The sequence below is a fragment of the Nipponia nippon genome, unplaced genomic scaffold (assembly GCF_047370975.1).
Source record: "Nipponia nippon isolate SJK-2023a ecotype South Korea unplaced genomic scaffold, ASM4737097v1 scaffold_4, whole genome shotgun sequence".
NCBI classification, from domain to species: domain Eukaryota; kingdom Metazoa; phylum Chordata; class Aves; order Pelecaniformes; family Threskiornithidae; genus Nipponia; species Nipponia nippon.
Genome location: NW_028262358.1, coordinates 62,595,080 through 62,613,580, shown reverse-complemented (window position 1 = coordinate 62,613,580; position 18,501 = coordinate 62,595,080). Strand labels below are relative to the sequence as shown.

General features: G+C 39.3%; 1 protein-coding gene across 3 annotated transcripts in view; it reads left to right on the top strand.

Annotated features, from left to right (window-relative positions):
* PEX7 (peroxisomal biogenesis factor 7) overlaps positions 1-16,213 on the top strand; it is a 48,073-nt gene extending 31,860 nt beyond the window's left edge. For all 3 annotated transcript variants that reach the window (XM_087774952.1, XM_087774951.1, XM_087774953.1), the window contains 2 exons: positions 2,232-2,331; positions 13,560-16,213. In XM_087774952.1, coding sequence (XP_087631078.1) covers positions 2,232-2,331; positions 13,560-13,628 — 169 coding nt within the window. In that variant the 3' untranslated portion in view covers positions 13,629-16,213. The remainder of the gene's footprint in view (positions 1-2,231; positions 2,332-13,559) is intronic.
* The last annotated feature ends 2,288 nt before the right edge of the window (positions 16,214-18,501 follow it).

The following is an 18,501-nucleotide window of genomic DNA, read 5'->3' as shown; positions in this document are numbered from 1 at the left end:
TTCAACAGTTCCAGTGGAAAAAAGTTTTAAGAAAATGCACTCATATAGGTTGCAGGGTGTCTACGGTCAGTGCAGATGTGACTGCAGTTCTAAGCGCTAGTTTTAGTGTATGTAATACGGGTAAAAAAGGCAGTTCTGTCTAAGTGGCACACCTCTGATTGATTGTACAGGCTGTACAAACCTGTAATGGACCCCGAAAGTGTATGTGGTTGTCTGGCCCACTGTTGAAGTTCATGCTGCCAACCACATAGATAGACCTACAATTAAAGTAATGCAAGCACACTTATTTGTGCTGGGAATGCATCTTCGTTTTGCTGTACAGTTGTCCTGCTTGGGTAAACACTGTGTTAGAAAACCTGCATTGCGCTTTGAGTCTTCAGAACGCGATGGAAGTTCACTCTGAGCAAAATATTGTTGTCACCATGCTAGTTTTGGAAGCTGGGCTATAGATAGTGTTTTTCACTTTGGACTGCAGAGTTGGTATGAGAACCATCATTAACTTGTCATCAGTGGTTCTCAGTCCTGAGACTGTACATTTTTTTGGACTTTCATTAGTGATTATTTTTATATCAAAAAAACAAAGGTCCCAGACAGCCTGTGGAACTTGAACTAAGTTACAGTACTCCTAAACTCTATACTGCTTCTGACTTTTTGCAAACATGACTCCATACAACAAACACCAAATTGTCCTACTATTTTTTACACTGATCAGAAAGTCTTTTCTCAGTTTTTGTTCATTTAGATCTGAAGTTGTCTCCTTTAATCTTAGTTTTCAGTTATGAGCATCTGTCTTTCAAGAGTTAGTAGAGAGCTAGTGTGGTAAGGAAGGCTACTACTATTACTTAGAAACAACAAGATTTGTTTCCTTGCCGCCTTATGTACAAATGTGGGAGGATGAAAATGCTGCGATGGTCTTTTCGTCCTCTCTCCTGAAAAATAAGCTGTTTATCTTAGATCTCAGGTACTAGGAAAAAGTTGAGAGGGTTGTTGCTATGGCGTAGCCATTGTGCTGATAGCACTCTGCTCGTTTATGAAGGAAATAACATCTACACGTTAAACAAACTGACCCTGCTGACTCCAGTGTTTGCTATTTTACCTGAATTGGTTTGAACATACAGTGCTTTCAGTGTAGTTGGTCTGATAATGAACTGTTCTTATTAAGCATTGTCACTTTCCCCAATAGGAGCAAGGCAGAGAGACCTCTGTCGTTGTTACAGAAGTAAAGCGTATAATTGACCGCTGTGAGAAAATTTGAGCTGTAGAAAATTCGATTACAGCTGCCAGCCCACAAAATGCACTGTGCCTTGCAGGCTATGGACTTTTCTAAGCAGTATATACAACACAAAAGAGAAAAACCATTTTTTCTTTTGTGCCATCGTATGGTGTCTTCTCAGTGTGTTATTCTCTGAAAGTTCTGTTCCTGAACCCTTTTTTCACAACTGAGATTTCTTGTACCTATACTTTCATCCCATCTTCTCTTATACCTCTCTTATCCTTGCTGCTAATTGCATTGATGGACATTGCATCTAATGGGGCAGTAGCTGGGAGGAGTAGAAATCTGAATTTTCTTCAGAAATCTGTTTTCTAAGCATTTATATCTACCAAGGCTGGAAAGAAAAATTGCTTTTTGAAACATGGATTAGTGGAATTAACTGAGTAATGCAACTGATCTTTGTAGTATAAATTTATTATTAAATTATAATATTAAATTCTGTTTTACAGGAACACAGTCTCAAATTTGAGACTTAGAATGACCAATATCTCTGAATGAATGTGTAATTTTCATTAAATAAAGACCCCATAACGAACAGTACCAAAAACGGAGAAAAATCATAAATTGTGCTAATGCCTTTCAGGGATAAAAGTCCTCAGCCATCAAGAAATATAACGAGAGTATTCTAGCCTACATTTTGTTCTGTTTTAATAATGTCCCAACGGCTGCTCTTTGGTGCCAACTTTGATCTCAGTTTCTGCAACAGGAGACAAAGACGGTTTTGCCCAGTGGGGTTTAATTTATGCAAATCAGCAGATGGCTTTGCAGGAATATGATTTGTTATGTTTTCTAAGTGGATGAGTTTGCTTTTTTAAATACCCTGGCAGCAACAGATTTGTCAATATCTTGCGTTATATTTTTGAAATGGCCTTTCAATTACTTTAATTGTGGTTTGTTTGATTTTTTTTTTTTTTTTTAAACACCCCCACTCCCCCACCCCCCTTCCATCTCTCTACAGATTTTGGGACTTTTCCAAGCCTAACCCTTTGCTGGAAACAGTTGAGCATCATACTGAATTTACATGTGGACTGGATTTAAGTCTTCACAATCATGGTCAGGTAAGAACTGGGATGAATTTACTTTTCACTTGCCTATTATAGCCACTGTGGTCATGGATGGACTGCAGGACTCAAATCCTGAATAAGAGCCACCAGATTGCAGAAAGCTTCTGGAAGTGAGTCTGGCTGAATGCTTATTAAATAAACCTCACTTCAGGTCCAATTTTACTTATAAAGCAGTTACTTGCGTTGGGTAGGAGAGGAGAGCAGGACAGACAGAATTGCAAAATCAGATAGCTGAAAGCCATGGTGAGCTCAGGGAAAATGAGGTAGTTTAGTTTCGGAAGGAAGAGTAATAGAGAAGGGCCTAGAATGCCAAGCTGAGATACAGAGCTTTCTTCCATCTACTTAGAATGTCAGGTTAAACATTAGTAGTGTCACACATGATACCTAGACCTGGTTTGTCATAATATTTGGAGTACTAGATGAGGCTTAATATGTAGTTAGAATTCTAAAACACTCAGCTATTGACATGAATGGGTGGTACCCATTTTATCAGGGGCACTTATTTATGTACTGGTTGTGGCAGGATTCTCCTCTGCTTCTGTTGCTACAATCGTTTCTGTTCTGTAAACAGAGGGTTGTTGTTTGTAGTATGAACAGGTTATTCAGGCAAGAAAGGCAGAAAAACTAAAGCTAATTATTTGCTTTAAAACAAGAAAGCCTGTAGTTTTCAGACAGAAATTACTGTCACTGAGTTAACTGTAACTAATGCACTATTAATGCATCATGGATATCATATGCATCTAGGCTTTCTTTCTAAGTCACAGTGAAATTAATTTTTTACCCCAGATAAAAATGACTTGTAACATCTGCATTGAAATTCTGATTGGACAAAGCAAATAAAACCATCGTAATTTCTGCTACTGATAAAAGGACACAGGAGAAAGGTGTAAGTTTGGCAAAATGTTTAGCTTAATGCATGTGGAATCATTCTGGCCAAATGCTAGCTTGAAGAGTTTCCTGCCTGGTTGCTTGTTCCCTTCATTCTGTTGCCTCAGGGGTGCTGCAGTAACTATCACGAGGGCATGTTGTGAACCACATAGGGGAATTTGTAAGGCTGAAAAAAATTCTCAAGTTTCAGGTTATTTTTCATCAGGGTAAGGCAAGAATAGCTTAAAGGCCAGTTGCTGGGGATTAAAACTTCATCCCAAGTGAGTGAATAGGTACAATTCTGGCTGAATTGGGTCCAGAGGGAGCAGCAAGCATAGTGTAGTACATTAGGGCCTTACAGTGCTACATCACTGCATGCTCTGAGCCCAGTTCAGCTTTCCATGAAGTTGGTGTGGGTTTTGCCATGGATCTGAATGAGGCGAGAAGATTTTTCTTCGTTTTGTATTGAGGATGTGATTACATCTTGATTATAAGCCTGTGGCAGAGAGCCCTGTGTGTTACAGAATGGGTCTCAGTGCATGGTGTTTCTGATTGTCTGGCTGGATATGACTTCTTTTTGTATGATTTATCTGTCAAACTTGGAGTTGCTGCTATGTGGATATTCTTTCTTTTGTAACTGCAATGTATGGAATAGCCTTCTTGAAACAAGACCAAGTAAATGCTCATTGATGATAGATAATGAATTGAAAGCAAACAGCTGCACATGCACTTGTATGTTGGAAAAAGGAAAATGATGGTGTGCATACCCATCTACATTAGGGCATTCGTGCATCCAGGTATTTTTTTTTTCCACACAGAAATTCTGCAAGTCCAATGTTGGACTTAATGCACAAAATCTGTAAATCTGGGGGACATACCCATATACGCTATATGCCAATGTGCCTTCCGGACAGAAGTGTGGCATCTGCAACAGCTTTAATATTCCTCTGTTTTTCTGTTGAGTTGATTTAATGTATTGTGAGGGTTGGATATCACAGCAATGCAAAATGTAAACATTCTGGTTTTTAAGAGAAGTTTAAGAACGTGATAGAATTAAACTGTGACTACAAAATGAAGGATGAACACTTACTGAATAGTTGCTTCCAGTATGAGCACTCGCAGCCTTTCCCTGGCTTCTACATTGATCCAGCAAAGATTTGCTTAAATTTTATGCTGCTGTTCCCAATCAATATGTAGGTTGCCTTCATGTCTGCTCTCTATCAAGACCTGATAATGAGCCCCATTCATTGTTCTTCATGCATTTGTATGATTTGTGATTTTCACTGTGTGCTTTATAAGGAGTTATGACTTGAGATTTGAACTACTTCTCCATGCATGCAGGGTATTTTAGTCATAATGGACAACCTATTCATTTATAGTTAAATTAAGTACCATTCTGGTCATTAACCTTTGCTGTAGTTCTTAATGATATTTTTGTTGTCTAGCCAGATGATATTTTCTTTGGCTTTGCCCAATGAACTGCAGCATTTTTGAAGTATCTTTTACCTGTCAAGGAAAAACCAGTCTGTACTTTTGAAAAAGTGTTCAAAATAGATACTGTGATTAAGAATCTGATCTAGGAATTACAAGACATTCCTGTGGAACTGGCTAAGCTTTAAACAGAATCCACAGGCAGAGAGTAGGTACATGCAGGCAAGCTGGTTCTTGTACAGTGTCCTGCTAAGGGGAGGCAACATGTGGGAGAGAGATTGGGTCAGAAGGAATGGGTCCCAGGTTGTGAAGGTAAGTATTAACTAGATGAAGCAGAAAACTCCTTTTCGCTCAACTAAGATTCCAATATCTATTTTGAGGTATCTGTCTCTACGTAAAGTAAGCATTTGTTGAAAACTTTGCATTTTAATAAAATCAACTGTTGTTCGGTTTGGGCTTTTTTTCCATCATAATGTTGGTGTCAGGTTCACAGCAATTTCAGACAACTAACAAACTTTCAGGAGCATAGAAAAATGTGCATTTTACAGTGCAAAGCATTAACAGAAATGATCCTCATGATACTCAGGGTATTTCTCTGTTAAACTGCAAGTGCTGATGTGAGAGCTTGCAAGGCAGGTTGTCAAGGAGAAAATACTCCCAACTCCAGCTTTCAGCCAAAGTCACTGTTCTTGTGCGTGCCAAAGCTACAAGACCCTAAGCACCAAAAATCGTTTAGATTTGTAATGGTGTACAGTATTAAGAACTGAACAAATCCATTTACCTTGTCAGCAGCATTAAGAGTATGCAGTTTTTTTAAACCAGACATGATAGTTCTTTCCAAAGTTTGGGGATAAGAAAAACAATTCAAGCTTGCTCCTTTCTATATGCACTGGATAGGCATAGGATGTATGTAGAGAATATGAAAATGGTAATCAGCTATATACTATTCCTTGCTAGGGGCTGATAATGCTAGACCATATATTGGAATTGTACTCAGTAACTCATCAGATTTCTTATTTCTCTTCTGATATTTACTTTCCTGTATGTGATCTGTGAATGTTCTGATGAATTAAAATGCAATACTCCTTTAAGCCTAGCTCTTACTGGGATTTTGCTGTGCTTACCTACAGCACGTAAGCATGAACGTAACTTCTTTTGGTATTATTTGTGCAGCTTTATTTAAAAGCAGCCTTTTTCTTCTCTTGTAGGTTGAATGTGATACAGCTGTCATGAATTAATTTTAAATGTCTTTTAGGCAATCCATCCATGACACAAAGTACAGATACTGTGAACATTCATTTCTTGTCTTGATTCTGAAATGATTTCAATAAGTATATAAAGAATAAAAAATACATATGTACCATGAATTTCTTTCAATTGTGGACAAAAAATACCCAACTCCTTCTTTTGTAGTTCTAAAGCTGTATTTTGCTTAACACAAATGTAAGAAAAACTGAAGCTCTGAATTTTGTCTCAAAACCTTTCTCAACCTACACCTCATGTCTGTCCTGAACTCTGTAAAGCAGCCAGTGGAAGGTATAAATTAATGCTTTCCATTGAGCCAGGCTTTCTATCTTGCTGCTGAGAACAGGATCAATTATCTAATGGGAACAGGAGAGGAATCTTTCCATTTCTCTGTACTTTTACACTATGAACAATGACATTCCTAAATTGCAAGGATACGTGATTTTCAGTGGAAGTGATGGCAAGTGGTGTAGACATCCATGACATGCCAAATCAGAACAGGACTTCAACGATACACAATACTGAGGTGTTCCCTTTGGAAATTAAAATCGTTCTGCACCAAATGTCACTTCTCTAGTCCAAAATCATCTGTTATCTGAATGCATGTTAAAGTCTAGGTTTTAGAATAACTTCCGTACAACACCAATAGCGATCACTTATGATTTTCTTTTACTGTGGTTGTGTGTGTTTGGATGGTAATTATACTACAAATGGACAGCTAGCTGTCTAAATAGCTGTTTGTGTCAACGTAGTTTGAGAGGCAAACTTGTTTTCTCTAGCCCTCTGTGTGGCTGCACCTCCTTGTGTAAATATTCCCCCAGAGTAGATGAGTTCATATGAAACTGGTTTCTCTTACTTCAAGTCACCTGGAGCTCTGGGATGTATCGATTCAAGAAAGGGCCTGGCCACAGTTGTTCTGTATTGCATTTGGAGATGGTGAGGGGTGACACGGCAATACACACACATAATACCGAATAATATGGAGACAGTGATCATACCAGTGTGGTAGCCACGAAACTAGTCTTGTGCTCTGTGTTACACTGTCCTTGTGATCCAGCTTCCCTGGACATCCGCTTTCTTCTCCCTGCAGCTGCGGGTATCACCAGCATGTTGTGTGGTACCACAGTCTGCTCCTTCCTTCGCCTGGCCAGAGGCAGTTAGAACTGAGCAGAGGTGCCTGCTCTGTGGTGTCGGTCTGTTGATCCCATGAAATGTTGCTGTACTGGTGGCATCATGACTTTTCTTATGGCGTCAGTATCACTACAATTTTAAAAGCTGTAATTTCTTACTAGTTGGAGAGAGGTCATAGCCAAACTGTATACACTTCAGCTGCGTCCCCTGAAGGTAACTGAAATCTAGTTCTAAATTCTTCCAGCTTTATGGAGAAATTTTTGATCATCTGTCAAGTTTCAGCGTACAGGTTTGTTCTGCTACCTGTTTTCTATGTGCAGCTTGTGCAATGTGACGCATTAGCTCTGCCAACACAGCAAGCAGGAGAACGGACAGGAGAGGGGCTGCTGAAGTTGGCTTAATCAGTATAGCCAAATATAAACCCAGATGATGTCTGTAGTGAGGCTGTTTTGCTATGTATTTAGCTGTTCATTTAAATTAATTGTGCACCCTCAACAGGCCCAGAAATGTTGACTGTTTCATATAAAAGTGGAGTTATACCTTGTGGAAACATACAGAAAAACAGAGACTTTCTCTGCTTTTTTCTTTTGATCGCTTGCTCTTATCTTTTACACTTAATTGCCAAGGAACTGATAGCTTCTACCCAGCTGTTGTGGCTATCCCACTGCTATAATTACATCACTATCTGTACTTCATTTTAATCTCTCCTTAGGGTCCTTCTCCAGGATGCTACTAAAGTTATGCAGTTAGTGATCCTTTGAGATAAAAAGATCCTACAGCATCTGTTCTTTTACTTAATTTCAGAGTGGATTTTCGCATGGAAGGATCAAATTTAACCAGCTGCAAATGTTAAACCAATTTGAACTCCTTTACAGAGTGGGAGGAGGGAAAGGGAGGTGACATTTCTGACTGGTGCTTATTGTATGTCTTTCCCAAACTGTTAAAATTAAACTTTCACTGCGTAAGTCAAAGCTAGCCATTCATGTGTAATGGTCACTCTTTGCCATTATCAGCAGAAGTCTCATCCTAAGGTGTTTGGAAAGGTTGCTGTCAGGCATCACAATTCTGTAAAAGCTGCAAGTGTACGGAGAGGAAAATACACTTTAATTTTGATTCTGAAGTACTGGGAAGAGGTGGGAGGCAGCGGTTTCTTACTCAATAAATGTGTTGCTTGTGCATTGTATTTGATTCAGTGGCTTACAAATACCTGCTACTTCTGTGAGCCTCATCTTTTAGTCAGCGTAGTGGATTTTCTTTCTTTTCTGCATGATCAATAAATCTCTGTGAGAAGTCCCAGTGAATTGCAATAGTGTAACTCAATGGAAGACAACAGGATTTTGGAGCTGTTACCAAAAACATTGTTTGGCTTATGATTATCTGTGACTATATCCCAAAAGGAATTAACTTAGCTTAACTCTGAGCTGAAGATTGGATAGGGTCACTAGAAAACACAGTTTCACTGCATGTAAATTGACTGCATTTGGGGTCACCAAGGTTAGTATCAGCACAGAAAGGCATTTTGCAGTTCCAGTGTATCTTCTACAGAACTTATGATTGACTTTGCAGATTAAAAACAGCTCTCGAAAGACTGGGGAGATGCCTTTCCCCTTCTCTGTAGAGTACAGGGGAATTGCTACAAATTCTGTGGAGATTCCAAGGATTTCTCTCTAACCTGCAACTCCCATCTCAGTTTACACCTTACTGATGAAATGCACACTCGGAAGACTTGCATTTAGAAATGTGCAGCACAACTACCAAGTCATCTTCCTGTTGCCCATGTCAGAGGAACGAAACAAATGTTGAGACAGCTCCCTGATTTTTAGATCCATTCTTTGTGACATATCTTTGCAATCTGGAAAACAATACCCCTTGAGTCTTTTATCTTTTCTCTTTGGAGAAAAGATTTAGATTTATTAAGCAGTATTGGGATCATGTTTCTGATAACTGTAGTTTGAACCTAGGTCTTTGTGAGAATTTCTGGTCCAGGGTTTGTTTGATTCTGTCTCTACTGGGAATAATAATTAAATCAATATGTGTTTTTCCAAAAGTAAGTTAAAAAACGGTTGGTGTTATTGCACACTGAAAATAAAAGGTTTTAATTTACAAACTCCCATCACTTTCATTCTCATGTAAAGGTAGGCATTGTGTGCAGTTCACCCTGGTAACTGTGGACCAAACAAAAGGCCACACTAGTGGTTCAGATTTTCTAATACCAAATAGGTATTGAATGCATTTAAACTCATGCGTGATCCATTACGCACTTAACCAACCAGTTTTAATGATCACTTGCAAAAGTAATTTGATAAGTAGCAAACCTTGCTTGCTTTTTCTCCACTTAATCTCCATCCCACACACTTGTAGAGGATGCTCAGGACCCCACAAAAATACATAATAATGATATAAATAGACCATTAAATTCTGAATTTAAGAACTGAATACTTTTCCTGCTGTCTCTTCTACAGAAAAAAGACAGGTCTTATTAGTTTTATTGAAAATGGGATGGGATGGAGAAAAGCTGAGAAGATAAATGGGTCACTCAGACACGTTTGCGTGTTATCCTCTGATTTATTATGAGCACTCTGGAAGCTGAGTGGCACAAGATACTTCGGGAAATACTAATCTAGAGAGGGCTGCACTTTCTTCTGATTAAACCCCTTCATAAAGGGGTTACTGAACTCAAAAGTTTTTTAGTTGTTCTTTTGAATGTATTTAATCTTGGTTAGGGCTTGGGGCTTTATTATGCCTTCAAATATTGGAAAAAAGGTAGCTACTAATTTAGGAGATTTCTCTTGTTTTCTTGCTTCTTCTGAAGAGTAAAGAGGCAGAATGCTATGCAGGTAATTGCACTAGACTGAATGGATTGCCCTCGGGTGCTGGAAAAGGTCTAAGTCTATTGCAAAGCAAGATGATTGTGATGAACAGGAAACAGAGGGCCTGGCAGAGGAGTAAATCAGTTAGTGAGTCAATGGAAATGGCTTTGATAAATGAATGGATGTCAATATTAAATCAGTTGGTGGGAAACATTGTTATACTCTGGGACATGGATAAACGCTTCAATAAAATACAGGATAGCTGTTTCATTTGAGTTAAACTATGATTTTCTAGTCAAGCAATCAGCTTCCTGTGATGACTGCAGTTTTTTGTTTGCTTGCTTGCTTTTTGGCTTTACTTGAAGGGAAATACAGTGATCCCCATTTGATGTGCTTCAAATAGACTTGCTTAAATCTCTGCTGGCAGATAACTTGGCATGATGTTTATTCTGCAGTAATAACAGTACAGTACCTCTAGCATATATACACCAGTGCTGCAACTTTGCTTTAGAGACAAGTAGTAAATGTCATTTTGTTAGACTCCCTTTGTCCCATATAGCTTTAGTTATAATTAAAATTACCAGGTTTAAAATGCTTTTTCTATTTGCGTTATTTCTTGATGTAATTTACTGGTCAGTATAAGATAGAATATTCTTGTTTTGCAATTAAGCTCTAGTTATTCTCCTTTTCCTTGCAATTCCTGATAGTTAAAAAGTTGCTATAGTAGAATTTTATTCTATAGTTACAAGAGCAATTTAGTATTCATAAATGATAATAAAAATTGCATGGTATATGGGTGTTCAAAATATTCAATAGCACAAGGATATTATAATTTATACAGTTCTTTGCAACTGAAATAAAACTGTCTTCTACTCTGTTTGCATGTCAGCTTAAAAAAAAAAAAAGATGTAAATCATATACCCTCTAAACACTGAAATCAGTGAGATTTGTTTCAATCTGAGAGTAAAATTTGTCCCCAAGACAGTGGACTTTTTCACAGAAAGACAAGCCTCCATGCCTTCATGTTCCTAAAGGCAAGGACTTTTTATCAGGTATGCAAATAATGTGTGAATCCGTTTTCAGTTTTCCTTTGTCTTTCATCCTACCACAGGACGATTTTCTCCGCCTGTTAGTAACGTCATCTCATTGATCAAAATATAAACTCTGTGAACTTGTGGCTTTTTTTATACCATTTTTATTAACTGTGGTGTGCTGATTCAGCCCTGATCCCAATGGAATTCCTGCTGCCATTTTACTAAATAAATTTAGTAATTTAGTAATTTAGTTTACTAAAAAAAAAAAATTAATTGGCTAAAGTGCATTAAAGTATATATTAAAAATGTTCATGTGCCACACGAGAACTGACATTTCTAAATACTTTTAAAGCACTTTTATTCAATATCCTATGTTCCCCTCTTCTGGGGAAAGGCATAAGACAGGTCATAAGAAAAAAGGCAAAATTAAAGGAGAAGACATTTTGCAAACTGATGCAGTAGCTGCATGAACAGGCACTTCTCTTTATCCCAGGGTTCATTTTAGTCATTTGTATTTGAGGCAGTGATAATCTATGAGATACTGCAAAGGGGCATGTAGCAGCTGTCCATCAGTTAACGCTGGCTGCCGCGCCGTTAGCTTAGAGTTGTCCCCTTTCTCTTACAGTCTTGGCTGTATTTTGGAGAAAGTCTTACGGAGAAATGGAAATGCTATTGCATTTTGTAACGCTGTTCCATGCTGTAGTGCCCCAGTTTCCCATACGTACCTGTTTGATCCTCTTTGCATGTGTATTTTCATCAAGGTTTCTGATATCAATATTCCATTATAGAATTCCTGCTGCACAGGAGAACTTGATACGCTATTTGCTGCAGCTTTTATTTTCCTTTTGTTTGCTGGTTGTGTTTTCATCTGCCATGTGCTATCATTAAGTCAATGAGTTGGGCAAGTGATCCTTTTCAAACTCGCTTTTAATATCCCCTGTTTATTTTTAGTGTTTAGTGTTGCTAGATTAAATGGTTCTGTAACTATATTTGTTCAGAGGCTACTTTGAGGATGCCAATTACATTGATAACAGGTGGGAATTCCCATGGGATTTTTTCCAAATGTTATCCCTGTTTCTTGTTTCTTTATGAAAGTAGAAAGTATTGCCTATAGAAATAGAGATACAGATCCAGAGCTGTGGAGAATATTTTAAAAACTGTGGTTTATGTGATTGCCACTTTCTACATAGCGTTTAGTGGAGAACTCAAATTTTCTTTTTGGTATGATTTGGGGGACTGCAATGCAGCAGAACATTATATTAAACAAAGCTCTATTATGTCGTATGAATAGACAGACATGTTGTCAAGAGATTTTTTTGATCCATTTAGATGTATGTGGAAAGCACTTCAAATAACTAAGTAGAACCAGCTAAGGAAGCAATAAAAATGAATAATAGTGCAGTATAGTAAACACAAAATGGGCTAATTATAATCTGAAATCAAATATTGAAGTTGGATTTCCAAATTTTTAGTGTGCAGCTGTTCATTCTGGCTCTAGAAGAGAACAGGAATTGCAGTCTGCAGCAGAAGGATGCTTGTTGTGCAGAGGATCCAATACTGTATCCTTTGTGATCCCAACTGGAAAGGACATTGCAAAGATAATGCAGGATGGCTTCAGCCAGATTTACTGGCATGTATTTGTGGGGCTCATTAGCTTTTTCTCTTTAGCTCTCTTCTTTCCTCTTCCCTTTGCCTTCGCTCTTGTCTCCCACAGTATTTTGTGAATATATATGATAGGTCTTCCTCTTGAGTAACTGTCAGTGTGGTTAACCCTTTCACTTTGTTACAGGCTCTAAAGCGCATTATCAAATAATCTTCAAACCTAAAGCATTCGATAGTTTTCTTCTGTGGAATCTTGTTATTTATTAAAAATCTTTTAATGCTATAGAATTAGGTTAACTTTCTGGTTTTGTGATGTTAGGTTCAAACCTGCAACTAGAATAGAGCTTGGGACTTACAATTCAGAAAAGTTTCAGTTCTATTGGAATCAGTTGCTGCGTTTGTAAGATGCCATTGGCACAAGTGGCATCACTTCTCATCAGGCTAGTGGGGGCTAGGTAGTGCTTGAAGCAACACCTCTGCTACCACCACCCCTCATTCTCAGTGCTCAGCAAATAGACATCTCTCTTCTCAACAAAGACAATACAGTGATCTCATAGCTTATCAGTGTGAGACTGAAGTTCCAGCTTAACTCTTCAAGAAACTTCCTGCATCATTTTGGTCAACTTCTTTGTTTTTCCATTCCTCAGCTCTCCATTAGAAAACAGCTATAATAATTTTCCCTACCTGCAAGTATAAGAAAGTTGTTCAGATATGATCATGAAGTGTTTAGATACCGTGGTAAAAGGGTCCTGTAAAGAGAAGAAACACCACAAGGACTTTTGTGTGTCCTTCCTTCATTTCATTCTCAGTTACATTCTTTAGCCTGTTCGGAACAATCATTTGAAACCCACAGGTTTCCCCGCTTTCCTCATGGGGAGTATGAAAAATAGGAGATTGTTAATTTTCATGCACCTCAGTAAAGATAAGACAAAGTTTTAAAAAAACAAAACCAACTGCATTATTATATAATTTTGAAACATTGTGAATCAGAGTACCAACCAGCATTAACTCCACAATATGCATTAATTTCTTCTAAGTTGCTTCTGGTTTTTGTAAAAATGACACTTATGAAGGATCTAAATAGATTTTGTTTGCTTTGTAGGTGGTGGACTGTGCTTGGGATGAACTAGTCAAGATCTATACTCCGTCGTGTCTGGCAGTTCCTGTCTAGAGAGAAAGTGAAGAAGATCTGACACACCAGGAGCCTTTCTCTCTTCCCCCACAACCAGACTTGTGCTAAAGTGTCAACTGTGTCACTAATCTTGGTGTGTCTTTTTAAGTAAAATTCTGCTTGAACAGAGTGTTGTGCACTTAAGCATGTGGAGATTTTAGGGCTTGGTTTACTGTACAGGTAGTACTTGAGCTAGCAAAACATTCAACAGCTACTGAATGGCCAGAGTGGCCGTAGCAGATACGACCTGGTGTCTTTAGAGTAGAATCACCAACACAATTTTGTGATCTGTCTGGCTAATGATGAGAGCAGAGGCCTGAATCTTCCCGATCCTTATAAAGAATAAAAGTAACTGGCAGTGTATTTTGAGATAATGTCACTGTAGGAAAGAAAAGAAAAAAGTTGCTTTTCACTGTAAAATACTGTAATGTCAGCTGAGGTTTGTATCACTCAGATGCATTTATATTTATATGTTTTGCTGTGACTCACGTTGCATTATTTTCTTGTGCAATATGATGAATACTCTTGATAGACAGTAAATGTCATAGTTTATAGCCAGCTGATTCATTTGACCTTTTTGATTGTCGCTTCACAAAGATGGTAAAGATTATTTTCATACATTTTTTCCCCTTAGATCTCCTTGAGTAAAACAATTGATGTAAAACAGTCATGGAGAATGATACTCTAACGATAGAGAAAATGCTTAGGAAAAAAATTAAATATATGCAACACTAATTGGATCACAGTCCTCAAGATTTAGAGCTAGGACAACCATCTGTTTTATTAGACTTGTGTTCTATTTTCACTTAGAAAGTTTTTCCAAGAGATAGAAGAGGAATGTGGCCATATATTCAGCGTTTCTGGACCTCTGACAGCCTGGCCAGAGTGAGAGCTGATGTCCAGACCAGTTGAGCCTACATACATGCGGATTAACTGCGTGGCATAAGCATAGCAGATCCCGTGTGGCCAAGCTATTATACTTAAAAGAATATGCCCATCATGTTACAGGTGTGTTGATTGCTTTACATGCCCACTTTGACTCCTCAGCCCACATGCTGGTATTTTCATCTGAGTTTTTCTGGGACAAGCAGAGACATTCAGTTTCTACGCTTCTCCAGTCTCCTTTGAATACTCTTTCAGGATCTAACTGTGATACTCCTGCAGCTCTCACTGGTATATATTAGACTTCTCTCCTGGTTTCTGGCTAGCGATTTTTTTTTTTTTTTTTAAACCACCTTCTTAAAGCCGTCCCACTTCTGCTGTTACCCCATATCATCAATCCTTACCATCAAAAGACTCTTTGCAGGTTGGGTCTTTACAGATCTTTGGTTGGGTTTTCATAGTCTCCTGTTAACAACACTTCCGGGTAGCACCACTCATGTACCAAGCAATAGCAGACACTGCCAGATCTGCTGGATGCTTTGAAGAAATCAGTGGAGCTGAGACTTGCAAGTTGCAAGGAAAGAATGATTGTGCTACCTTGGAGAAAGAGCCAGGGAACTTGCAGGTAGCCACGGGGAGATATGCATATATTGACTTGGTGTTAGGGCAAGAAAGAAAGAAACCTCTTCTACAACATGAGAATTTGTATCTTGATAGGATCTTACATTTTTCTGGGTCAGTGCACTGACCCAGAATGCCATCTTCTTGAGCTGAATTAATAACAAAAAGTAGATTTTATTTTTTTAACAGTGTGTTGCACCAAATTCCAAATGTTTACTGCACTTTAATTCTGTGTGCTGAGGAATGATGCAACGATAAAGCTGTGCTGCATACAGCTTTCGGCAATACCATGGGCCATAAAATCTAATTTTAGGCATTAAAATTGATTATTTCAACCTTAATAGTTATTCCACTCTTCTGCTTTATCTCCCTTTTCTGCTTAGACCTCGAGTTACTTGTCTGAGTGAGCGGAACATTTTGGTGGTGGGTATATATTTTATGTGCGTGTTTCTGGGGGGAGGGAGCGAGAGGGATATTCCAGAATGCGGCCATAGCCTATCAGTTGGAAGGGGGAATTCAGAAAACCTAGCGGGGGGGGGGGGCAGGAATTGAATTCTCAACACGCACACTCAACATGTGGACTAAACCTTTTCTTAATTGCCCTCTCTCCCCTCATGTACTGGTTAGCTTCGGTGCTGAGGGTTGCTGCATCCAGATTTAATTCTCTTGAAAAACGAGCACATCCAGAAGGTGCACATAGTAAATAAAAACCGTGGCCTTTAATCTTCCTGCATGATCTTTGAATGGAGAGAATGTGCTGTAACATTTCTGCACTGTAAGAGAAAAACCAATCTGACAATAGTGGTTGCTGATTCTTAATTCTCAGGGAATGTTTGCTATAATTGTTTTAAAGAAATACTTCTTGTTTTATGACCATAATACTGGCTTCTGATCTGAAACGGGCCTTTAATGGCAACAGTCTTAAAGATGTAATGTGTTCTACTTTAAACTTGTTCCTGTGGAAGATTTTGTTTTATGGGAGCCCATACGTTCCTCCTTGGTTCAAGAAATATATTGAGAATCATGTTCTAAAGGAGTGGATTTGCTGTTCTACAATGCTATTAAATTAATTGCACACCGTATCTTTGGCTACGCTCTTGTACTCACTTCCCCAATTAAGAAATGTTGATCAAAAAGTAAATGCAATGAAAGATACTGAGAGTATCTTGTAAGTAAAAGAGTATCATAATCATGGTTTATTATGAATACTGGGTAACAGTCGCGTTTTTCCTCTGTGCTTTTAGAGACCATACTTCATACAACTTTGCCTAGCTGTATGTCTCATCAGGTCTGCATTTTGATAAAGAAAAGCTATTTTAAAACGAGTCTCTGTGTCTGCTTGTGCAGACTACATGTCAGTGATGAAGTGATCTCTTTCTTCTAGCCAAATACAGTGCTGGCCTCAAATTTTGCTGCATAAGCACGGGCATACTAAGCCTTTCAGTAGTACTGCTCAGTTTTGAATGTGCTCAGGGTCATGCGATGGGGAATGGATACAACTGCACAATGCTTCGCCTACATACCTCATGGTTGCATTAGACCCTAATTAAAGCAAACTGTCCATTAAACATTTTATATACATCTTTACCATTTCCATCCAAGAAACCATTTAAAAAAATGATGCCCTTAGGAATTCGACACCAATTGGCTCCATGGTTTTTTTTTCTCACCCATGTCATTGTACCTAGGTGAAATGCAGAGCTGAGCATAATTTGCATCAAAGGATTAGAGTTACGGCATCATAATCATCTCATTACTGTAAGGAACCGCAGAGCTATTCATTGCTGTGACTTGTGCCCAACTGCTAGGTCAGAATTCTGTAACGGAGTCAACTTATGAACCGAGCACCCACTGCTGTCTCTGGACACAAGAAAAGCTAGCGTGAGGGAAGTAACTCTACTGCGGTGTCACCCCAAATGATGTCCCTGTGTTGCTTTAGCCAGTTCCTTCCCAGTGAAGTGCAGGAGAACTTGTCTTTTCTGAGTGTGGAGTGGTGAAGAGGCAGTGGCAGACTAGTACTGGGCCTGGCCTGAATCCATGTTGAGAAAAAGGGTGGTTTGACAGCACCTTCCCCTCCACCCGCTCCTTGCTGCGTATAGGCAAGACTAAACTTAGGAGCACCATGAGAAATGTTGCAAGAGAAGCTGGCCTTGCAACACAGGTGGCTCGCAAGAGATAAGATGCGGTCCTTGGGACATGGACGCTTGAGTTTGCAAATCTAGCATTAGTGTGGCCTCACCTTGAATACTGTGTGTAGTTCTGGGCCCCACAATTTAAGAAGGATGTGAAGGTCCTTCAGTGCGTCCAGAGAGGGGTAACATAGCTGGTGAAAGGGCTGGAAGGCATGTCCTATGAGGAGTGACTAAGGACTTGGGGCTTCTCTAGTTTGGAGAAAAAGAGGCTGAGGAGCAACCTCACTGCTCTCTACAGCTTCCTGAGGAGGGGACGTGGAGAGGGAGGTGCTGAGCTCTTGTCCCCGGGATCCAGTGACAGGACACCTGGGAATGGCTCAGAGCTGCACCAGGGGAGATTCAGACTGGATATGAGGAAGCATTTCTTTACTGAGAGGGTGGTCGAACACTGGAACAGGCTTCCTGGAGCGGTGGTCAATGCCCCAAGCCTCTCAGTGTTTAAGAGGCATTTGGAGAATGCCCTTAACAACATGCTTTAACTTTTGGTCAGCCCTGAATTGGTCAGGCAGTTGGACTGGCTGATCGTTGTAGGTCCCTTCCAACTGAAATAGTTCTGTCCTCTTCTGTTCTATTCTATTCAAATTTTTATCCATCTTACATGCATGTTTTCCTGTTTCAATCATCAGGGAAGTATTTAGCCCCCAATGCGGACTTGCAGCCTGATCCTCTGCAATGTCAGAGACTCTCTTCTCCAGTGATAGTTTCACTGGTGAGGCGACAGAATTGTTTCTTCCAGAGGTTACGCTTAGGTGGAGTCCCAATTACTACAGTATTTCCAGAAAGCACGATTAGATTTTTTTCCATCTGCACTTATTTGGCAGAAGGAGCTTTTTTTCCTCCCATGTGCAAACACTGTCACAGTGATCCACATGTTCCTTTAAATGGTGCTCTGTGTGGGCTTGGGATGAGTCCAAACGGAGGCTGGTGTAAATGCACTGGCACAGTTCTTCAGTGGGTTTTGAAGCCAGACTTGGTCTCCAGTAAGTTTAAATGAGAGTTTCAACCTTTACATGTCTTAGTATTTCAGGCCACTTCACTGTGAGTTTCCCTTTTGTGCTGCAGTGCAGCTGCTGAAGCGGGCGAAGGCCCCGCGGTGGAGCGCCCCGTGGCACCGGGGAGGTGACCACACCTGACACGTCATTTTGCCTGAAAGCTTCTGGGTTTCGGTGCGTGCTTTC